This window comes from Schistocerca americana, chromosome 2, assembly GCF_021461395.2.
Source record: "Schistocerca americana isolate TAMUIC-IGC-003095 chromosome 2, iqSchAmer2.1, whole genome shotgun sequence".
Lineage (NCBI taxonomy): Eukaryota > Metazoa > Arthropoda > Insecta > Orthoptera > Acrididae > Schistocerca > Schistocerca americana.
This window is the reverse complement of record NC_060120.1, coordinates 243355060-243373129: the sequence shown is the minus strand read 5'-3', so window position 1 is coordinate 243373129 and position 18070 is coordinate 243355060. Positions and strand designations below refer to the sequence as shown.

The window sequence follows — 18070 nt, the reverse complement described above, 5'->3', positions numbered from 1 at the left end:
TGTGACTGTCCAAGAGATTATACTGGACTTCGTTGCCAGCATGAAACATTCCCTGAGCAAGCTTGCGGACCACCATTCTATTTTCTTCTCTGCTTGAATGGGGGCACGTGTAGTCGATTGATATGGAAATATACCGTCGTTTACAGTTGCCATTGTACAGAAGGTTTTTATGGCGTGAGATGCGAACAGGAGTCGAGAAATGCAGGCCATGATAAGTGTCAAAGTGAATCATTCTGTCTGAACGGTGGAACGTGTTATGCCGTGAGCGCAGAAACCGAATCTGTTTATTTTTGTGAATGTAAAGATGGATACACAGGTCAGAGATGTGAGTTACAATTAGAAGCCTATGGAGAGCTGTGTTCGTCTTCCTTACAAGAAACATTTTGTCGGAATGGTGGCACTTGCTATGAAGGGAACGTCACTGGAATTACAATGTACTATTGTCAGTGTCGTGTCGGCTTCTGGGGAGCTAGATGTGAAGAACAAACTATAATGCGGCTCGAATGCCCAGAGACATTAAAGCTAAATTTATGTGAGAATGGAGGAACATGTCTTGCCATTACATCCAACGGACAGGATATGATGTACTTCTGCAAATGTGCTGAAGGATTCACTGGAATAGCTTGTGAGTATTCAGACCAGCTTTTGAGCACTGTAAGTGATTGCCCACCACATATGTCGAGAGAATACTGCTTAAATAATGGAACATGCAATAAGGATATAATTTCAGATGTATCAGGCTATTATTGTGTCTGCCCTTATCCATTTCACGGGGAGAGATGTGAACTGAGGTTCCCCACAGAGTCACATTGTCCAGATTTCATTCAAAAGCAGTTATGTTCACAGCATGCTACCTGTATTGAAATCACGTTGAACGACTTTGTTATTTACTACTGTGAATGTTTAGAAGGGTTCTACGGATTAAGATGTGAACATACTTCTATAACAACAGCAGAAATTGGAGAAATGGTTTGTCCACCTCCTCTGGACTCAATTTTATGCTTGAATGGTGGAACATGTATTCAAATAATAACAAAACAACTTCACAAACTTCACTTTTGCGAGTGCGTAGTGGGTTTCTATGGACTGTCTTGTGAATATCCATACCCTCCTATACGCAGACTTAAGTGCCCATCAGTGATAGCTGATACTCGCTGTTTAAATGGTGGTACATGTTTCATGATGATTATAAGTGGTGTGCCAGCGTATTACTGTGTTTGCCCTAGTCAATATCATGGAGACAAGTGTGAATCTAAAAGTGCTCGAAAGTTTGATATTCAGGATTCCTCAGGTACTCAGTGCCCAAACAATATTGCAAAATCTTACTGTCAGAATGGTGGTACATGTTACATGGAATTTAGCACTGTGGGTGAGCCAGTCTACTATTGTGCCTGCTCTAGTCCTTATTATGGTGAAAGGTGTGAAGAGAAAGTTCACCGCCGTTCCCTACATCTGCCTGCTGAGATAAATGGTACATGCTCACCATTAAAGGCAGCTATAAAGTGTCAGAATGGTGGTACATGTGTTACAAATGTGACCAGTGGTGAGACAATTTCCTATTGTGTTTGTCCTGCACCTTTCTATGGAGAGGAGTGTGAATTCAGCTCTCTAATTTCAAATTACCGCTCCAAGCGTTCTTCAAAACTCCCCTGTCCACCAGAAAAGAATGATTATTGTCGGAGTGGTGGTACATGTTACATGACTGAGACACGGGAGGTCTTTTGTGACTGCCCACCCAATCGCATTGGATATCGGTGTGAATTTAATTTCGGGATACGCAGTGGAAGACTACCTTGCCCGGAAGATTTGGATGTCAACTTCTGTCAAAATGGTGGTACATGCTATATGGAGAGTGGCATTGGTTCTCCTAGAGTCCATTGTATTTGTACCCCACATTACAGTGGAAAGAGATGTGAACAAAATGTTTATTACCATTCTTACAGTGGCCAGTGTTCTGCAGAAAATGCTAATAAGCTTTGTAAAAATGGTGGCACATGTTCAGCGTATACTTTTACTGGTGATACAATATATTATTGTCATTGCCCTTACCCCTTTTATGGCAAAACATGTGAGCTGAAATACACAGAACCATTCAGTTGTCCAACAGATCTCCAAGCATCACTGTGTCTGAATGGTGGTTTATGTGTAGAAGCAAAATCAAATGAGCATTATATTTACTGGTGTCAGTGCCCAGAAAATTACTATGGAGCTAGATGTGAGCACATTCAGCGAAGACAACTTTTTTGTCCACCACCTTTTAATACTGTTTTGTGCAAGAATGGTGGTTCTTGTGTCAATGCCATAGACAGTGAAGGACAACAAATTTTTTTCTGCCAGTGTGCTAAAGCGTTTACAGGACCATCTTGTGAATATTCTCTCCCTTATGTGCCTACACTAACTGATGTCTGCCCACCAGTTATGAAAGCAACCTTCTGCCTGCATGGTGGAAAATGTCAAGTGAATCGATTCATGGACAGTCTGACATATTTTTGTAGGTGCCCTTATCCTTATCATGGTGAGAGATGTGAGCATATGTTTTCTGCTGTATCACCTTGTTCACAGAGTGTTGGTTCTTGTCTATGCTGCAATGGTGGTGAGTGTTCCAAAATAACCTTGGATAACTGTGGCATTTACTACTGTGGTTGTGCAGAAGGCTACTATGGAGCTAGATGTGAACATGCTCATGAAACACAACAGGAATGCCCACGCCCCTTTAGTACTGAATTGTGCAAGAATGCTGGCACATGTGTATCCATCATGACCAATGGCAAGCAGAATCTTTACTTCTGTAAATGTGTAGAAGGATTCTATGGAATGTCCTGTGAATACCCCTATCCAGCACTACAGTTATCATGCGTCCAATGTCCTCCGTATGTTACAAGAAGCCTTTGTTTAAATGGTGGTAAATGTTGTATGGATATTGTTGTTGGAGAGCCAATCTACTACTGTGTTTGTCCTGAGCCATACTATGGTGAGATGTGTGACCTGAAACATTCCCAAGAATTAAGTTGTTCATTGCCATTCAGACTATTTTTATGCCTAAATGGTGGTTCATGTGTTCAAGGGAAATCAAATGGCTATAACATTCAGTGGTGTGAATGCACAAGAGGATACTATGGAGCAAGATGTGAACACGTTCAAAATCATACTGCAAGCAATGTACTTAAATGCCCCCCTGATTTAGAGACAGATTTATGCAAAAATGGTGGTACATGTGTGGGTATAGTATCCCCTGCTGACCGCGACTTATTCTTCTGTGAATGTCCAGAAAGGTTCTATGGGTTATATTGTGAAAACTTACATACACCTGTACCTTCCGCAGTTGTGTGTCCACATGAAGAAATAGCACCATATTGCCTACATGGAGGTACATGCCTTTTTGATGCCTTTCAGTTATTGTACTACTGTACTTGTGCTTATCCTTTTGCTGGTGAAAGATGTGAATACATGCATCCTGTGCAGTCATCTTGCCCACAGTCCCTTGCTAAGCACTTGTGCCTTAATGGTGGCACATGTATTCATATAAGACTGACCCATTATGGAATTTACTTTTGTAAATGCACAGAAGGGTTCTATGGAAGTAAGTGTGAATACAATTCTGAAGATGCAGGTGTCCATACATTTAAGTGTCCACATCCATTGGATTCAGAATTGTGTAAGAATGGTGGAACATGTTATGGTGTAGCTCAGTCTATTAATCGTCAAGAACTCTATTTTTGTAAGTGTCTAGAAAATTTCTATGGACTTTCATGTGAACATCAACATGTTCATGAGGCAAATAAAGGAAAGGAATGCCCACCAGAAATCGAACGACATTTCTGTGAAAATGGTGGTACATGTTATGCAGTGAATATTGAAGGAATTCATGTTTACTATTGTGAATGTCTTGATCCATACTTTGGTGGAAGATGTGAGCTCTTTAATACAAAGCCGCAGTCTTGCCCGTGGATATTAGATCAATTTTTATGTCTCAATGGTGGTATATGTTCTTCCTTATTACAAAAAACTCATCAATGTGACATATACTATTGTGAGTGTAAGGAAGGATATGGCGGACATAGATGTGAAAATAAGATATTCCCTGAGATAGAGACAGAGTATTGCAGTCAACCTGGTAGTGATTGGTTCTGTCTTGGCAATGGTATATGTTTTCAAGAAGTAATTAATGGACAAAACATTTATCACTGTGACTGTAAGACAGATTTTGTTGGAGAGAGGTGTCAACTGGGCATTAAAGGGAAATCAAAACCATGTTCATATGGATATAATGAGGTATTTTGCCTGCATGGTGGCACATGTTTTCAAACTTCAGTCGATAAAGTAACAATGTTTTACTGTGAATGTCAAGATGGTTTTATTGGAGAACGTTGTGAATACAAGCAGCCCAGAATTAGAGATTGTTGTCCAGTATCCATAGATAGAATATTATGTCTGAATGGTGGGACATGTTACAAAGAAAATATCCAGCAGCAGGATTATTACATGTGTGCATGTCAAGGGCACTACTTTGGACCCAGATGTGAATATAAGCCAGTGAGTACAGAAACCTGTCAATCAGATTTAGCTGAAAACTTCTGCCTGAATGGTGGCACATGTTATTCCTTTCTGTTTGAATCAGTCACAGTCTATTATTGTCAATGTACAGATGGACACTATGGAGGAAGGTGTGAACATGCAGTAAATAATACTTTAGTAGAAGGACTCTGCTCAGCAGACATAGCTGACTGGTTTTGTGCAAATGGTGGAACATGTTTTAATATTCTAGTGTTGAATGAGCCATTTTATTATTGTGAATGCCCAAATCAATACACTGGGGCAAGATGTGAGTCTAAATTGTCTACTGAAGCTGTTACGTGCTCTGTAAACATTAGTGAAGTATTTTGTCGCTTGGGCAGTGAATGCTATGATATGGTGATAGGGGGTACAATGTTTCACTACTGTGATTGTGCTGAAGGTTACAGAGGTATGAGGTGCCAGTATGAAAAATACAAACATAACTGTCCAACAATTTTGGCAACAGAATTTTGCTTAAATGGTGCTACATGTCATGTGCTTTTTTTCAAAGGTCATGTTGTTTATTATTGTGAATGTACAACTGAATACTATGGACTAAGATGTGAGACTAAATTTCCATACTCTGAAGGTATAGCGTATCCATGTGAAGAGACATTTGGTGCACATTACTGTCTGAATGGTGGAACATGCTATGAAATAGATCATCCAGATGAAAAAGTGACCTTTTGTGAGTGTCCAGAGGGCTACAATGGGTTAAGGTGTGAATTTTCTGATTATCAACCTGTAGATAAGCCAGAGTGTCCACCTCCATTACATGACACCTTCTGCAAAAATGGTGGCACTTGCTATTTGGCACCATTTAACACTACTGGCAGTCCCTACATATGTGAATGTCCAGAAGGATATCAAGGTGCGCAGTGTGAATTCCATGCAGGTGAAGAAGTTACTGGTAATTGTTATCCTCCACACAATGAAAGTTTCTGCCTTAATGGTGGAACTTGTTATCAAGAGGAACCAGGACCAGATGCAGATCGTGTGTGCTACTGTCCTGCAAACTATTATGGGCCAAGATGTGAGTCCAGTGCTACACTTTTAGCATTCCAGTGTCCACTAGCCATTGCTTCTAATTTCTGTTACAATGGTGGAACATGTTATCAGGCAGATCATGGACCTGACACAATTTATTTTTGTCACTGTCCTGAGGACTACAGGGGCTTAAGATGTGAATATGGACCTGATACGAGTGTAAATCAGACAAAATTGTGCCCTCCTCCACTTAATGAGGGCTATTGTCATAATGGCGGAACATGCTACCAGATGGACAATGGGACTAATACATTTTACTTTTGTGAATGCGCTAGTGGGTTCACAGGCCCAAGATGTGAACATTGGTCGCGGAATGTAGAACAGTGTGACTTTCCATTAGATACAACTTTTTGTTTTAATGGAGGTACGTGCAATCAAGTGAAAATTCCAGAGTCTACAGTTTATTACTGTGAATGTACAACAGACTTTTATGGACTTAGGTGTGAAATTCGCATGCCTTGTGCAGGGTCTGTAATTAGACGATGTGACAGGGAAAAAGAAAAGGATTTCTGCCTTAATAATGGCTTGTGCTATGAATCAGAATGTGGAGATAACACAGTTCTTGCCTGTACCTGTCCAAAGGGCTATACAGGAGTAAGGTGTGAATTTCCACCTGCAAGAAGACTAGGGTGTCCGTATCCTCTAGACAGCTATTTCTGTCAGAATGGAGGAAATTGTGTCGCCCTACTGTTTCAGGGTCATGCTTTGTTTGGTTGTCATTGTCCACAAGGTTACAGTGGAGAGAAGTGTGAATTGGATATGAGTTCTAAGCACGAATTTTGTCCCATTCAGTTTGGAGAAATTTTTTGCCTCAATGGTGGGATATGTTATGAAACATCACTTATGAATGAAGTGGTGTACTACTGTGAATGTCCAGATGGGTATTGGGGTGAAAGATGTGAATTTAGTGGTACCCTCAAATTCCCCTGTCCAAAGTCACTGGGCAATATATTCTGTCTAAATGGCGGTGTATGTTATATGATAATATGGGCAGGCACTGACAATTACTATTGTCAATGTCCTGGAGGTTTTACTGGAACAAGATGTGACAAAAAAATAACCCAAGAATCTCTAATGTGTCTGTCAGAGGCATGTCAAAATGGAGGAACATGTTATACAAAAATGGCTGGTGGAGAAGTGACCTACGTCTGTGAATGTCCTGGAGGATCATGGGGAGAAAAATGTGAAAATTCATATTCTGCAATAGATTCCAGAGAAATTCTTACCAATTACTCTAATATGCAATATGTCTTGAGTAACAGCTGCTGTCCTATGTTGGGGCATCATACATATTTATCAAAATTTCTGTTATGGGTTTATTTGTTTTTCAGATTTCTTCTTAAGATTAATAATTGTTCTTACAGATTTAGTTGTTATTAACAGTTAAAGTAAAACTATGTTTTATACAAGAATAAATATTTTTTGTTTTCTTGCATTTTGTAGGTTTTTTGATATGTTTAGTACATAGAAAACAACAACCAATCCTTCACTTCTTTACATATCTGTCAACTGAAGCAAATACACGTATGTAACAGTTCGTGCAGATATGAAGTAGAATGTTCACCTAGATTCTGTATTAGGCAATGTAAGTGGCAGACTTCCAATCACTATTGGCTTAGTGGTAAAATGCAGTCCGTCTGCTGAGGAGACTGTTTACAAAATACATGTACGGCACATTCTAGTATGTTGCTCAGGTGTTTAGGACTGACAAGGGTTGGGGCTGTGAATGTGTGCAATGAAGTTCAAAATGAATGGTCACATGTTTCTGTGTCTCATGAAAGAGAATAATGGAAATGCTGGTGTGTGTACTGGCAGGTACAAGAAGGCAGAATTGTGGTTCATTTGTATCATTATATACACTTGCAATCAGTATGATTTGTATATGGGCGACACTCACACACACACACACACACACACACACACACACACACACACACACACACACACACACAGGAAGACACCCCAACAAGTGGTACAATGGAAAGTAATATCATACTATAAGTAACAGTAGTGATAATTTTAAAATGTTATTTTTGTGGAGGTCCGCAGTATCAGCGTGTTTTGAGAATGTAGACATCTTCCAATTAGCTTGTATTTTTATTATCCATGCAATTGGCCAGTTTCAACCATGGGTCTTTTTGAAGTATATCTCTTAAGCTTCCAGCTTCCTTTCGCATTCTAATATGTTGCTGGTATAAGTGGACAGGTGTACCTCATATTTCTGTGCATATGTGAGACAAAAATAATTCAATAGTGCACATGATTATGTCCATAGGCCAACACAAACAAACCTGGATACAATGATATGGAAACTATTGGTTGTGTCAGCTTATGGACGTAATCAAGTTCTCTGTTGTACTGTTTTTGTGTCACATACACAAAGAAATACAATGTATACCTGCCCACATGTAGCAGTAATGTATTAGAATATGTAATGAAGCTGGAAGATGTATGTTTGAAAATGACTCAGTTGAAATTGGTCATATGCATGGATAATAAAAAAAAAATACAGCCTACGTGGACCATGTTTTCTTTCTCAAAGTAATAGTTTTATTATTATTTGACTATTACAGCAAATATGTAATTGAACACACAATACAATAGCATTCAAAAATACAGAAGATTAGTGATCAAATTATGCTGTTCTACTACAATTGAAGCATTCCTTCATCTCATAGAGTTTGTTAGTAACTAATCTTTCAAATCCTGTAGAAAAAAAGAAAAAAAGGGATAGTACATAAACAACCATTGACATATCTGCTACAACAATGCAACCAGCCACACACTAATCAGTTGCAGACAGCTTAGAGTCTGACAACAAGAAATGTAAGTCTCACTTAACAGTCGTAGGATGTATTAATAATATCATCAGACTTAATTAGAGATTCATTGTTGGTGGAGGATTCAGTATTAATCTATCTGATTATACTGATTGGAGTAGGGATGTGAAGAAAAGACATGGTGCCTAAAGCTCATTGACAACTTAGTGAGTGATAAAGTCCATTCATTATTGAGGATACGTAATGGCCTATTGGTAAAAATTTAGCAATTGTAATAACACTGTGAGTAAACAATTGAGTCATGGATTTGTATATATTTAAAATAGGGTGGATGTGAAGTTGCTGTAATAAATTCTAAAACATTAAAAAATTGCTTGAAGGGTTTGTTTTGGGTTCTTTGACTGGATGAAGACCCTAAAACAGATACCTTCAGACAATGTATCAAGATGTGTTCCCTTAGTCTCAGTGAGTAAAGTGAACATGATTTGTAACTTAAAATTGTACAATATGTTGAGTAATTAAATACCAACGTCTGTAGTTGCAGTTGCAAGTTTATGCAGTGATGTAACTCGCACAAACCATCCAGGTAAGTATATTCAGAGATGAAATTTTTGTGCAAAATGAAGTATTACTTCTCAGACAGAAGTAAGCAGCAGCAAGACTGCATGCATGATCCTAGATAAGCATTTATCCAGCATTCCAAAATTCAGAAGTCAGGTTCTGTGTCTAAAATCCCTTGCAACCTTATTTATGAAATGGTAATTGGTTTTGTTGCAATGTGCTTATTGTGTAGTTTCACATCCATGTCCAAGAGAGCAGAGCACTTTCACAGTGTTCCTTACCAGCTCAAGAATAACATTCTCAGGTTAAGGACATTTAAAGTTCTCTTATGTCCAGCTCTAGAATAGTTCTTACAGTAACATTATCACTAATGATTGGAATTCAAGTTTATTAGCCAACAATAACTTAAGTGTAGGCCTATGTACCTTCAAGTGATCACATATTGTCAATAGAACATACTAATTAATCAGTTTTAGTCTGTAATACCACATAACGAAGTCGGAAAATTGCTCAAGTCACACCAATACACAAAAAGGAACGTTGGAGTAATCCTTGAATTACAGGCCTATATCACTAACATCGATTTGCAGTAGGGTTTTGGAACATATACTGTATTTGAACATTATGAAGTACCTCGAAGAAAACAATTTATTGACACACAGTCAGCACGGATTCAGATAATATTGTTCTTGTGAAACACAACAAGCTCTTTATACTCATGAAGTAATAAGTGCTATCAACAGGGGATGTCAAATTGATGCCATATTTTTAGATTTCCAGAAGGCTTTCGACACCGTTTCTCACAAGCATCTTCTAACCAAACTGCATGCCTATGGAGTATTGCCTCAGTTGTGTGACTGGATTCTTGATTCCTGTCAGAAAGGTCACAGTTTGTAGTAATAGATGGAAAGTCATAAAGTAAAACAGAAGTAATATCCAGCATTACCCAAGGAAGTGTTATAGGCCTCTTTTGTTCCTTATCTATATTAACAACATAGGAGACAATCTGAGTAGCTGTCTTAGATTGTTTGTAGATGATGCTGTCATTTACTGTCTTGTAATGTTATCATGATGGAAAATGATTTAGGTAAGATATCTGTACAGTGCGAAAGTGGCAATTGACCCTGAATAAAGAAAAGTGTGAAGTTATTCACATGAGTACTGTAAGAAATCAGCTAAATTTCGATTATGCGATAAGTCACACAAATCTGAAGGCTGTAAATTCAGCTATATACTTAGGGATTACAGTTACAAATAACCTAAATTGGAACAATCACATAGATAATATTGTGGGTAGGGCAAACCAAAGACTGTGATTCACTGGCAGAACACTTAGAAGGTGCAACAGGAGTACTAAAGAGACAGCTTACGCCACACTTGTCCGCCCTATTCTGGAGTATTGCTGTGTGGTGTGGGATCCGCATCAGGTGGGGCTGACGGATGACATCAAAAAAGTGCAAAGAACGGCAGCTCATTTTGTATTATCACGAAATTGGGGAGATACGTCACAGACATGATACGTGAATTGGAGTGGCAATCATTAAAACAAAGGTGTTTTCTCATTGAGACGGGATCTTCTCATGAAATTTCAATCACCAATTTTCTCCTCCGATTGTGAAAACATTCTGTTGGCATTCACCTACATAGGGAGAAATGATCATCTCAATAAAATAAGAGAAATCAGGGCTCGCTTAGAAAAATTTAAGTGCTTGTTTTTCCCCCATGCTGTCCGAGAGTGGAACTGTAGAGAGACAGCTTGAAGGTGGTTCGTTGAACCCTCTGCCAGGCAGTTTATTGTGGATAGCAGAGTAATCACGTAGATGTAGATGTTAACTGTTAGTCACAAAGTTCAGAAAGAATGTATGGAAAGAACAGTGTGATGGACATTGACAGATCATATTCTAGAAGCACTGTCTTGCTTTCCCCTAAACCAAACCTTGCTTTCCCCTAAGCCAAACTAAAGTTAAACACAAATAGAGACAAGGGATGAATATCAACTGGGTTTAAAGTATCTTTTAGCAGGAAGAGAAAGTCTTATGTTATTCAGAAGACAAGCCATAACCAAGAGCTGTAGCTTCATTATCACCAGCATTGTAAAACCCTCAATCTTGTTTGTATGTAGATCCACAGCCTCCAGAAATTTTTTGGAAAAAAAGTGTGTTTCAGGGAGAAAAATTTTCTGTTTGCTGCTATTAGTTTTGACTGTGACGTGGATGTGAAACTACACAATGAAGCACACTGCAAGAAAACAAATTACCATTTCATAAATAAGTTTGTAAGGGATCTATTTTAGATGCAGAACCTCAGTCCAGTTGCCTCTAAAAGCAATGCTATGTGCTTGACAGTGGCTTTACAGTGGAAATCAGCCATAGCAGCAATTACACGAAAGATTTCACATCTTCAATGGACAATGTTTTCTTTCCTAAAAATCTTATTATAAAAAAAAGTGAAACATTTGTACTAGCTTAAAAGACTCAAAGAATGGAAGAAATTCAGTCTGGATTATTATCAACCAGAAGATAAATAAAAAACAGCCAGGCAGAAGAAATTCTGATGTCAGACAACTGCAGAAATAATGGCACATTGGCATGACTGGCATCACATTCAATGATTACTGGCTTGCAATGCCAAAAACCATTGCACCTGATAATAAACAGCCAAGTGCAAATCCATTCTATTTCCTCTGAAAAACATTATTTCCCTACCAACAAACATTTGCTTCAAAACTACAACACCTACTGGAATTACAAAAAGTCATTATATCCCTATGATGCAGTAATTCTTGAGGCAGAGTTTTAAAATCTAGTACTGACCTGATAAAATGACACTTAAACATCTTTGAAATCTTTCAATGTCTGAAGTCACATATCCTGTAAAAATAAATTATAATATAGTGACATGCATCTACAAAAATCGAGATATGCACAATACCTTTAATTACTTTGAGAGTAGCCTACAGCAGAACACTGTATCATGTTTTTTCAGAATAATTCGTTCTCTCCCTGTCAGTCTAGCTACTGTAAAAGTTTCTCTTCAGAGAAAGGCAAATATGATCTCACAAATGAGGTTCTCACTGGGTGCAACAATAAAAACTCTCCTGATTGCATATTTTGTTACCTTGCCAAGGCATTTATAGGTTTGTGCATAAAACTGTGCATGGTTAACTATGTTGGTCTAGGACTAATGGTAGCAGTCTTGAATGGACTGGTTATTATGTTCATTACAAAAAGGATGAAGCCACATTGACTTACTGAACCAGAGAAATAACATTTAACTCAAGACCACACACCAAATAGCAAAAGTGTTGAGTCATTAGCAGGCACATACAAATGAAAATGAGAACTTTGCTAGTTTCAGAAGAAATTCTTTGAAGGTCTAGAATACATATACTCTATCTTCTCAAAGGATTTTTTACAAAAGATGGCCAAGTTTTCATTCTGTGTCATTTGTTCCTGTCAGTGACTCAACGTTTCTGCTATTCAGCAAGGGGTTCCCTTTCTCCTGAATTATTTACATTCTGCGTGAACATCCCTTACTGAATTTAAGTGAGAATTAAAGAAAACAGGGATTCCTATGAGATTCCATATTGATTCTAGTTGTATTTCTGTTGTACAGAAATGACCTTGTAAAAACTTTGAAGGATTGCCCCAAAACTGTAATTTTTGCTGACACACATGCATATTAAACAAGGACCATTCACTCATTCATGTTGTTCCATAGATCCTTTGAAAAATTAAAACCTTTAGGTGTGTGGAACAAGTCAAAGCAGACATTAACAAAAGGTAAATAATACAAACTTAGTATGCATTCTTTATTAATAATAAATTAGACTTGCTATCATTGCTTATGTCAGCTAAATTTAATCAAATAAATTGGAAAGAAAACTGTTGCTATGAAAAAATCTGTTGTCTCCTTAGTTATACTAAATAGAGGCTTTTTATCTCCTAACTATAGCTTAATATTTACTTGGAAAATAATTATTTTTTGACAATATGATGTAATGGGATAGATAAAAAATCTACTCACCAAGCAGTGGCAGGAGAACACACTAAAAGAATAAAGTCTTACATATGCAAGCTTTTAGAGCCAATGGCGCCTCCTCCTAGCAGAAGGGCTGAAGGAGAAGAAAAATGGGTGAAGGAAAAGCACTTTAGAGGTTTAGAAAAAGGGGTATAGTTCGGAAAAGTCACCCAGTACCCCGAATCATAGGAGACTTACCAGACAGATGAGAAGGAAAGACTGCTTGTTGGCGACTGCCAAAATCAGCCTTTCCTTCTCATCCTGTCTGCCAAGTCGCCCTTGACCCTTGTTTCTGGGTGACTTTTCCAAACTCTACCCCTTTTCCTAAACCTCTCCAGTCCCTTTCCTTCACCCCTCTTCTTTCCCCTTCTGCCAGATGAAGAGCCACAGGTTCTGAAAGCTTGCTCAATATATTAGTACTTTTTTAAAGAAAGTAATTATCTATATATGTTAATACAGTCACACATATCCAGCAATCACAGGCCCTGTAGTCCATGCACTGCCTCCACAAACTGCTTCCATTCCTTTATGTTTTGTGCTTGGTTCCTCCAGGTGTTTTCAGTCCCCAGGACTACCAGGTCCTTCACCAGGTCATCCGTCCAGCACTGCCTTAGTTGACCTACAGAGTGCCTTGTGTTTGGTTTCCCCTCAAGTGTGTTCTTTACCTGTCTTTCTTCTAGCACATGGGCTACATGGCCTGCCCACTGCTTTCTTTTGCTCTTCAGCATCTGTAGGATTGTTAGTTGTTGCATGAAGAGGTAGATTTCCTCATTCTTCCTCCTCCACCATTCTCCTTTATCTAAGATGGTTCCCCATATCTCCCTCATTACTCTTCTTTCACATATTATTAATTTTTCCTTTTCTTGTTTAGTCATGCTCCAGGTTGCTGCTGGGTATATTACTGTGTTACATATTCTCATCTTAGTTTTCACAGATATTGACTTCGAGCTGAGTGTTTCCGTGAGGGAATACATGTATTTTATTTCCACTGCTATTCTTTCATTGATGCCCATTCCTATGCTGTTGTCATTGCTAAACCAAGATCCCATGTGTTTGATCTGGTGAACTTTCTTGAACCTCATACCATCAAGAAATTCTTTCTGCTCTTGTCTTCTTCCTAATTGAATGAACTCTGTTTTAACTTGATTCACCTTTTGCCACAGTATTTTACTACTTGCCATGAAGCCTTAAAATGAACACTGCTATTTACCAAGTAGCTAAAAGAACTTTTCAGTCCTTGACTCTTTGTATTCAGCCAATTCTTGAAGGATTGGCTAATGAGGTGCACCTTTAATTTTGTTTCAAATTAGTTAAATTTCCAATTTATAGCTTTAAATTAGATAGATTGTGGAATCTCTGTCAAAGTTATTTCCAAGAAACACAGTTGATCTACTAATATTGGAAGACATTAATGGTCAAATATCAGATGAAGCAGTATGTGTGAAATTCTTTTGGATCCAGCTGGATAACACATTAGAATGGAGTCAACACTATTAGGAAGCTCAGTTCAGCAGTGCCTATCTCTATACACAGCTCCCACTGTGCTGATTTGCAGATCACACCCTCTTGTCTTACTGAATTATCTTGTAGTCCAATGCAGGTAGTATGAAGAAATGAAAGAGCAGTTAGAATATTGTGTGTTAAGAATGGTGACCATTTTCTCAACTACAAAAAAAATTTAACCACATTGAACCAGATCAGCACCTACATAAGAACAACAACAAGTTTCTCGAATATGAAAATATTTCAGCACATTGAACCAGTGACTCGAATGGTTCTTCAACCATGTAGGTTGCAGGTTCCTCAACTTCCACCCTAGGGGGGCGGCTTTCCAGGTTCCGTTAAATAGGTCCCAAGTCCACTACACGCAGGAAGCGATTACATGGGTAGCAGGGGCTGCGTTTAAGGGACTTAATGGTTTTTTAGGTTAGAGGATCGTGGGAAAGTGTAGTAAGGACTTCAGTTTCAAAGGGACCAGAGAGAGGGCAGACATAGGAGAAACCAATATTGTAGTTGTAAATTGTTGTAGCTGTTTTAGAAAAGAACCAGTTCTCCAAGCGCTAACAGAAAGCATTGAATCATAAATCGTTATAGGCTCAGAAAGCTGGACTAAATTCTGTTGAAATTTTTATAAAGGACCTCTGTCCGGAAAGGATAGATTAAATACAGTTGGTGGTGGAGTGTTTATTGCTGTTAGAAGTAGTTTACCTTGTAGTGAAATTGAAGTAGATAGTTCTTGTGAGCTAGTATGGGTGAGATTATACTTGCTGATTCAAACCGGAACCCAACTCATCCATTTATAGGTGGTGGTGATGATATGTGCTCAAAGAAGGTAGTAAGCATGAAACATCATCCAAAATCATACTGAATGCCTTCTCAGAATATTATTTTGAATGACTACTTCAGGAGCCTGCTCAAAGTGTAAACGATTCCAAAAACATACTTGACCTAGTAGCAACAAATGAGCCTGACCAAATAAGGAGCATCATGACAGACACGGGGATTAGTGATCACAATGTTGTTGTAGCTAGACTGAATACAGTAACATCCATACCCACCAAAAATAATCGCAAAATACATCTATTTAAAAAAAAAAAACATACGAAGTGTTGCTTGACACCTTCCTAAGAGACATTCTCTGCTCCTCCCAGTCTGACTGTGTAAGTGTGGACCAGATGTGGTTTAAATTCAACAGAAATTGAGAGATATATACTAAATATATTAATAAGAGTTGGTACTGATCTCCCACAGTACACAAAACAGGTAAAAAAAAACCATGCCAAATTTAAAAGATGCAATATCCTCAAGATTGATGAAGTTATTCAGAAGCTCACAATTTAGCACAAACTACAATACGAGACGCTTTTGATAGTTCCCACAACAAATCTCCGCCTCAAAATCTGCCAGTAAACCCAAAGAGATTTTGGTCATATGTAAAGTACACTAGTGGCAAGATGCAATCAGTACCTTCACTGCTCAATAACGATGGTGATCTTATTGATGGCAGTGCCAGGAAAGCAGACTTACTAAACATTATTCTCTGAAATTCCTTCACAAAAGAAGACAAAGTATACTCCAGAATTCCAATCAAGAACAACAGCTGACATGAGTAACTTTGAAGAAGATATCCTCAGAGTAGCAAAACAGGTTAAAATATTTAAGAAAGGCTTGACTTCTGGTCCACATTGTATACCAGTCAGGTTCCCCTCAGAGTATGCTGATACAATAGCTCCATACTTAGCAATCATATACAACTGCTTGCTCATAGAAATATCCATACCCAAAGTTGCACAAGTCACACACACACCGTGCGAGGTGGCGCAGTGTTTAGCACACTGGACTTGCATTCGGGAGGACGACGGTTCAATCCCGTGTCCGGCCATCCTGATTTAGGTTTTCTGTGATTTCCCTAGATCATTTCAGGCAATTGCCGGGATGGTTCCTTTCAAAGGGCATGGCCGATTTCCTTCCCCATCCTTCCCTAATCCGAGCTTGTGCTCCGTCTCTAATGACCTCGTTGTCGACGGGACGTTAAACACTGATCTCCTCCTCCTCCTCCTCCACTTCTGCCAGTACCTCGTCTCCTACCTTCCCAACTTTACAGAAGCTCTCCTGCGAACCTTGTAGAACTAGCACTCTTGAAAGAAAGGATATTGTGGAGAGGTACTGGCAGAAGTGAGGCCGTGAGGACGGGGCGTGAGTAGTGCTTGGGTAGCTCAGTTGGTAGAGCACTTGCCCGCAAAAGGCAAAGGTCCCGAGTTCGAGTCTCGGTCCGGCACACAGTTATAATCTGCCAGGAAGTTTCATATCAGCGCACACTCCGCTGCAGAGTGAAAATCTCATTCTGGAAGTAAAAACTGTCTTTTGCCTGCCCAATAAAGTATGAGTATTGTTGGGAAGCATCAAAGATGATCTTGGTTTGCAGAAGGCCGATGTATGCCAGGTTCCATGTCAATATGGAAAGGCATGTATTGGTCAGACAGTGCACACCATTGAAGTTCATTGCTGAGAACATCAGAGGTACACTTGACTGATGTATCCCGAGTCAGTGGTAGCAGAGCACTGTTTGTCTGAGAATCACCGACGGAGTATGAATGTACCGATATCTTCAGGTTCCAATTACTGGGGCAGCGTTGTTAGAGAGGCTATGGAAATTTGTACCAGGGATGATCTCATTAACTGAGATTGTGGCTATAATCTTGGCAAGGCTTGGGAACCAGTACTGAGTTTAATTAAGAAGACTGTCAGCAAACAAAACAATCTGATGGCCAATGCTACCACATATGCCAATGCTAGTGTCTTTTTGACCACCGACATGTGGCCACAGGCATAGACAGAGGGGGCAGGGGATATTAGTTGTCCCCACACCCTCACGAGCTCAGTTCGTCAACTAAAGAATCACAGTTACTCTCTTGTTCATAATTAGTAAATGTGGAATCTACCTATACTTTAGCGGTGATCCAGTCATTAAACCAAGACATTCCAACTTCGAAAACTGTATCATTATCTTTGGCTGAACAAATTAAATCAATTTGTATCTAGGCACAAGTTTAGTATTATTTATTGAAAGCACCATGTCTGATTATGGTTCAAACAACATGCCTGTTGTCTGTGGTACTATTACTAATGCATTAATGGATCACACTGTCAAGGCAAAAATTAGAATTACAGTGAATATGGTTGAATAGTTCTAAGAGTGAAATGATGAATGAAATACAAATGCAACTATTTAGGTAGTTATTTGGGTTTTCCCAGAGTAATACCTGACAATATTCTTTTTGTTTCTGCAGTGTGAAGCCATTGTGTCACAATATTTCCACAGTCAACCTGGCCATCATCTCCAAGTGAGTAAACTGTTGCATGAAGTCGCCAGAACTGAATTCAGGCTGCAAATGGCAGATCCTTTATACACTGCAGAAGACCAATAACGCATGTGCAAGAAATTGTCATAACTCCTGTCTAGTGCGAGAGAACATATAGCACAGCAGTGTTGGAAGTTGGTGAAATTGATAGATCAAAAGCTATTCTGATGGCTGAATCAAAGATCGTTGTCTTTTAATGTCTGATAAAACAAGAGTTTCAAATGTGACTTAACACTAGAACAGTGG

At 38.8% G+C, this 18070-nt stretch overlaps 1 protein-coding gene and 1 non-coding gene across 2 annotated transcripts in view; both read left to right on the top strand.

The window, feature by feature from the left end:
* The first annotated feature begins 492 nt into the window (after window positions 1-492).
* The window catches only part of LOC124593920 (neurogenic locus notch homolog protein 1-like), a 73113-nt gene continuing 55535 nt past the window's right edge, over window positions 493-18070 (top strand). Inside the window, exon 1 of the mRNA XM_047132270.1 lies at window positions 493-6570. Coding sequence (XP_046988226.1) covers window positions 493-6570 — 6078 coding nt within the window. The remainder of the gene's footprint in view (window positions 6571-18070) is intronic.
* Trnal-caa lies at window positions 16667-16741 on the top strand. The gene has a single exon. It is a non-coding gene; the product is annotated as a tRNA-Leu (tRNA).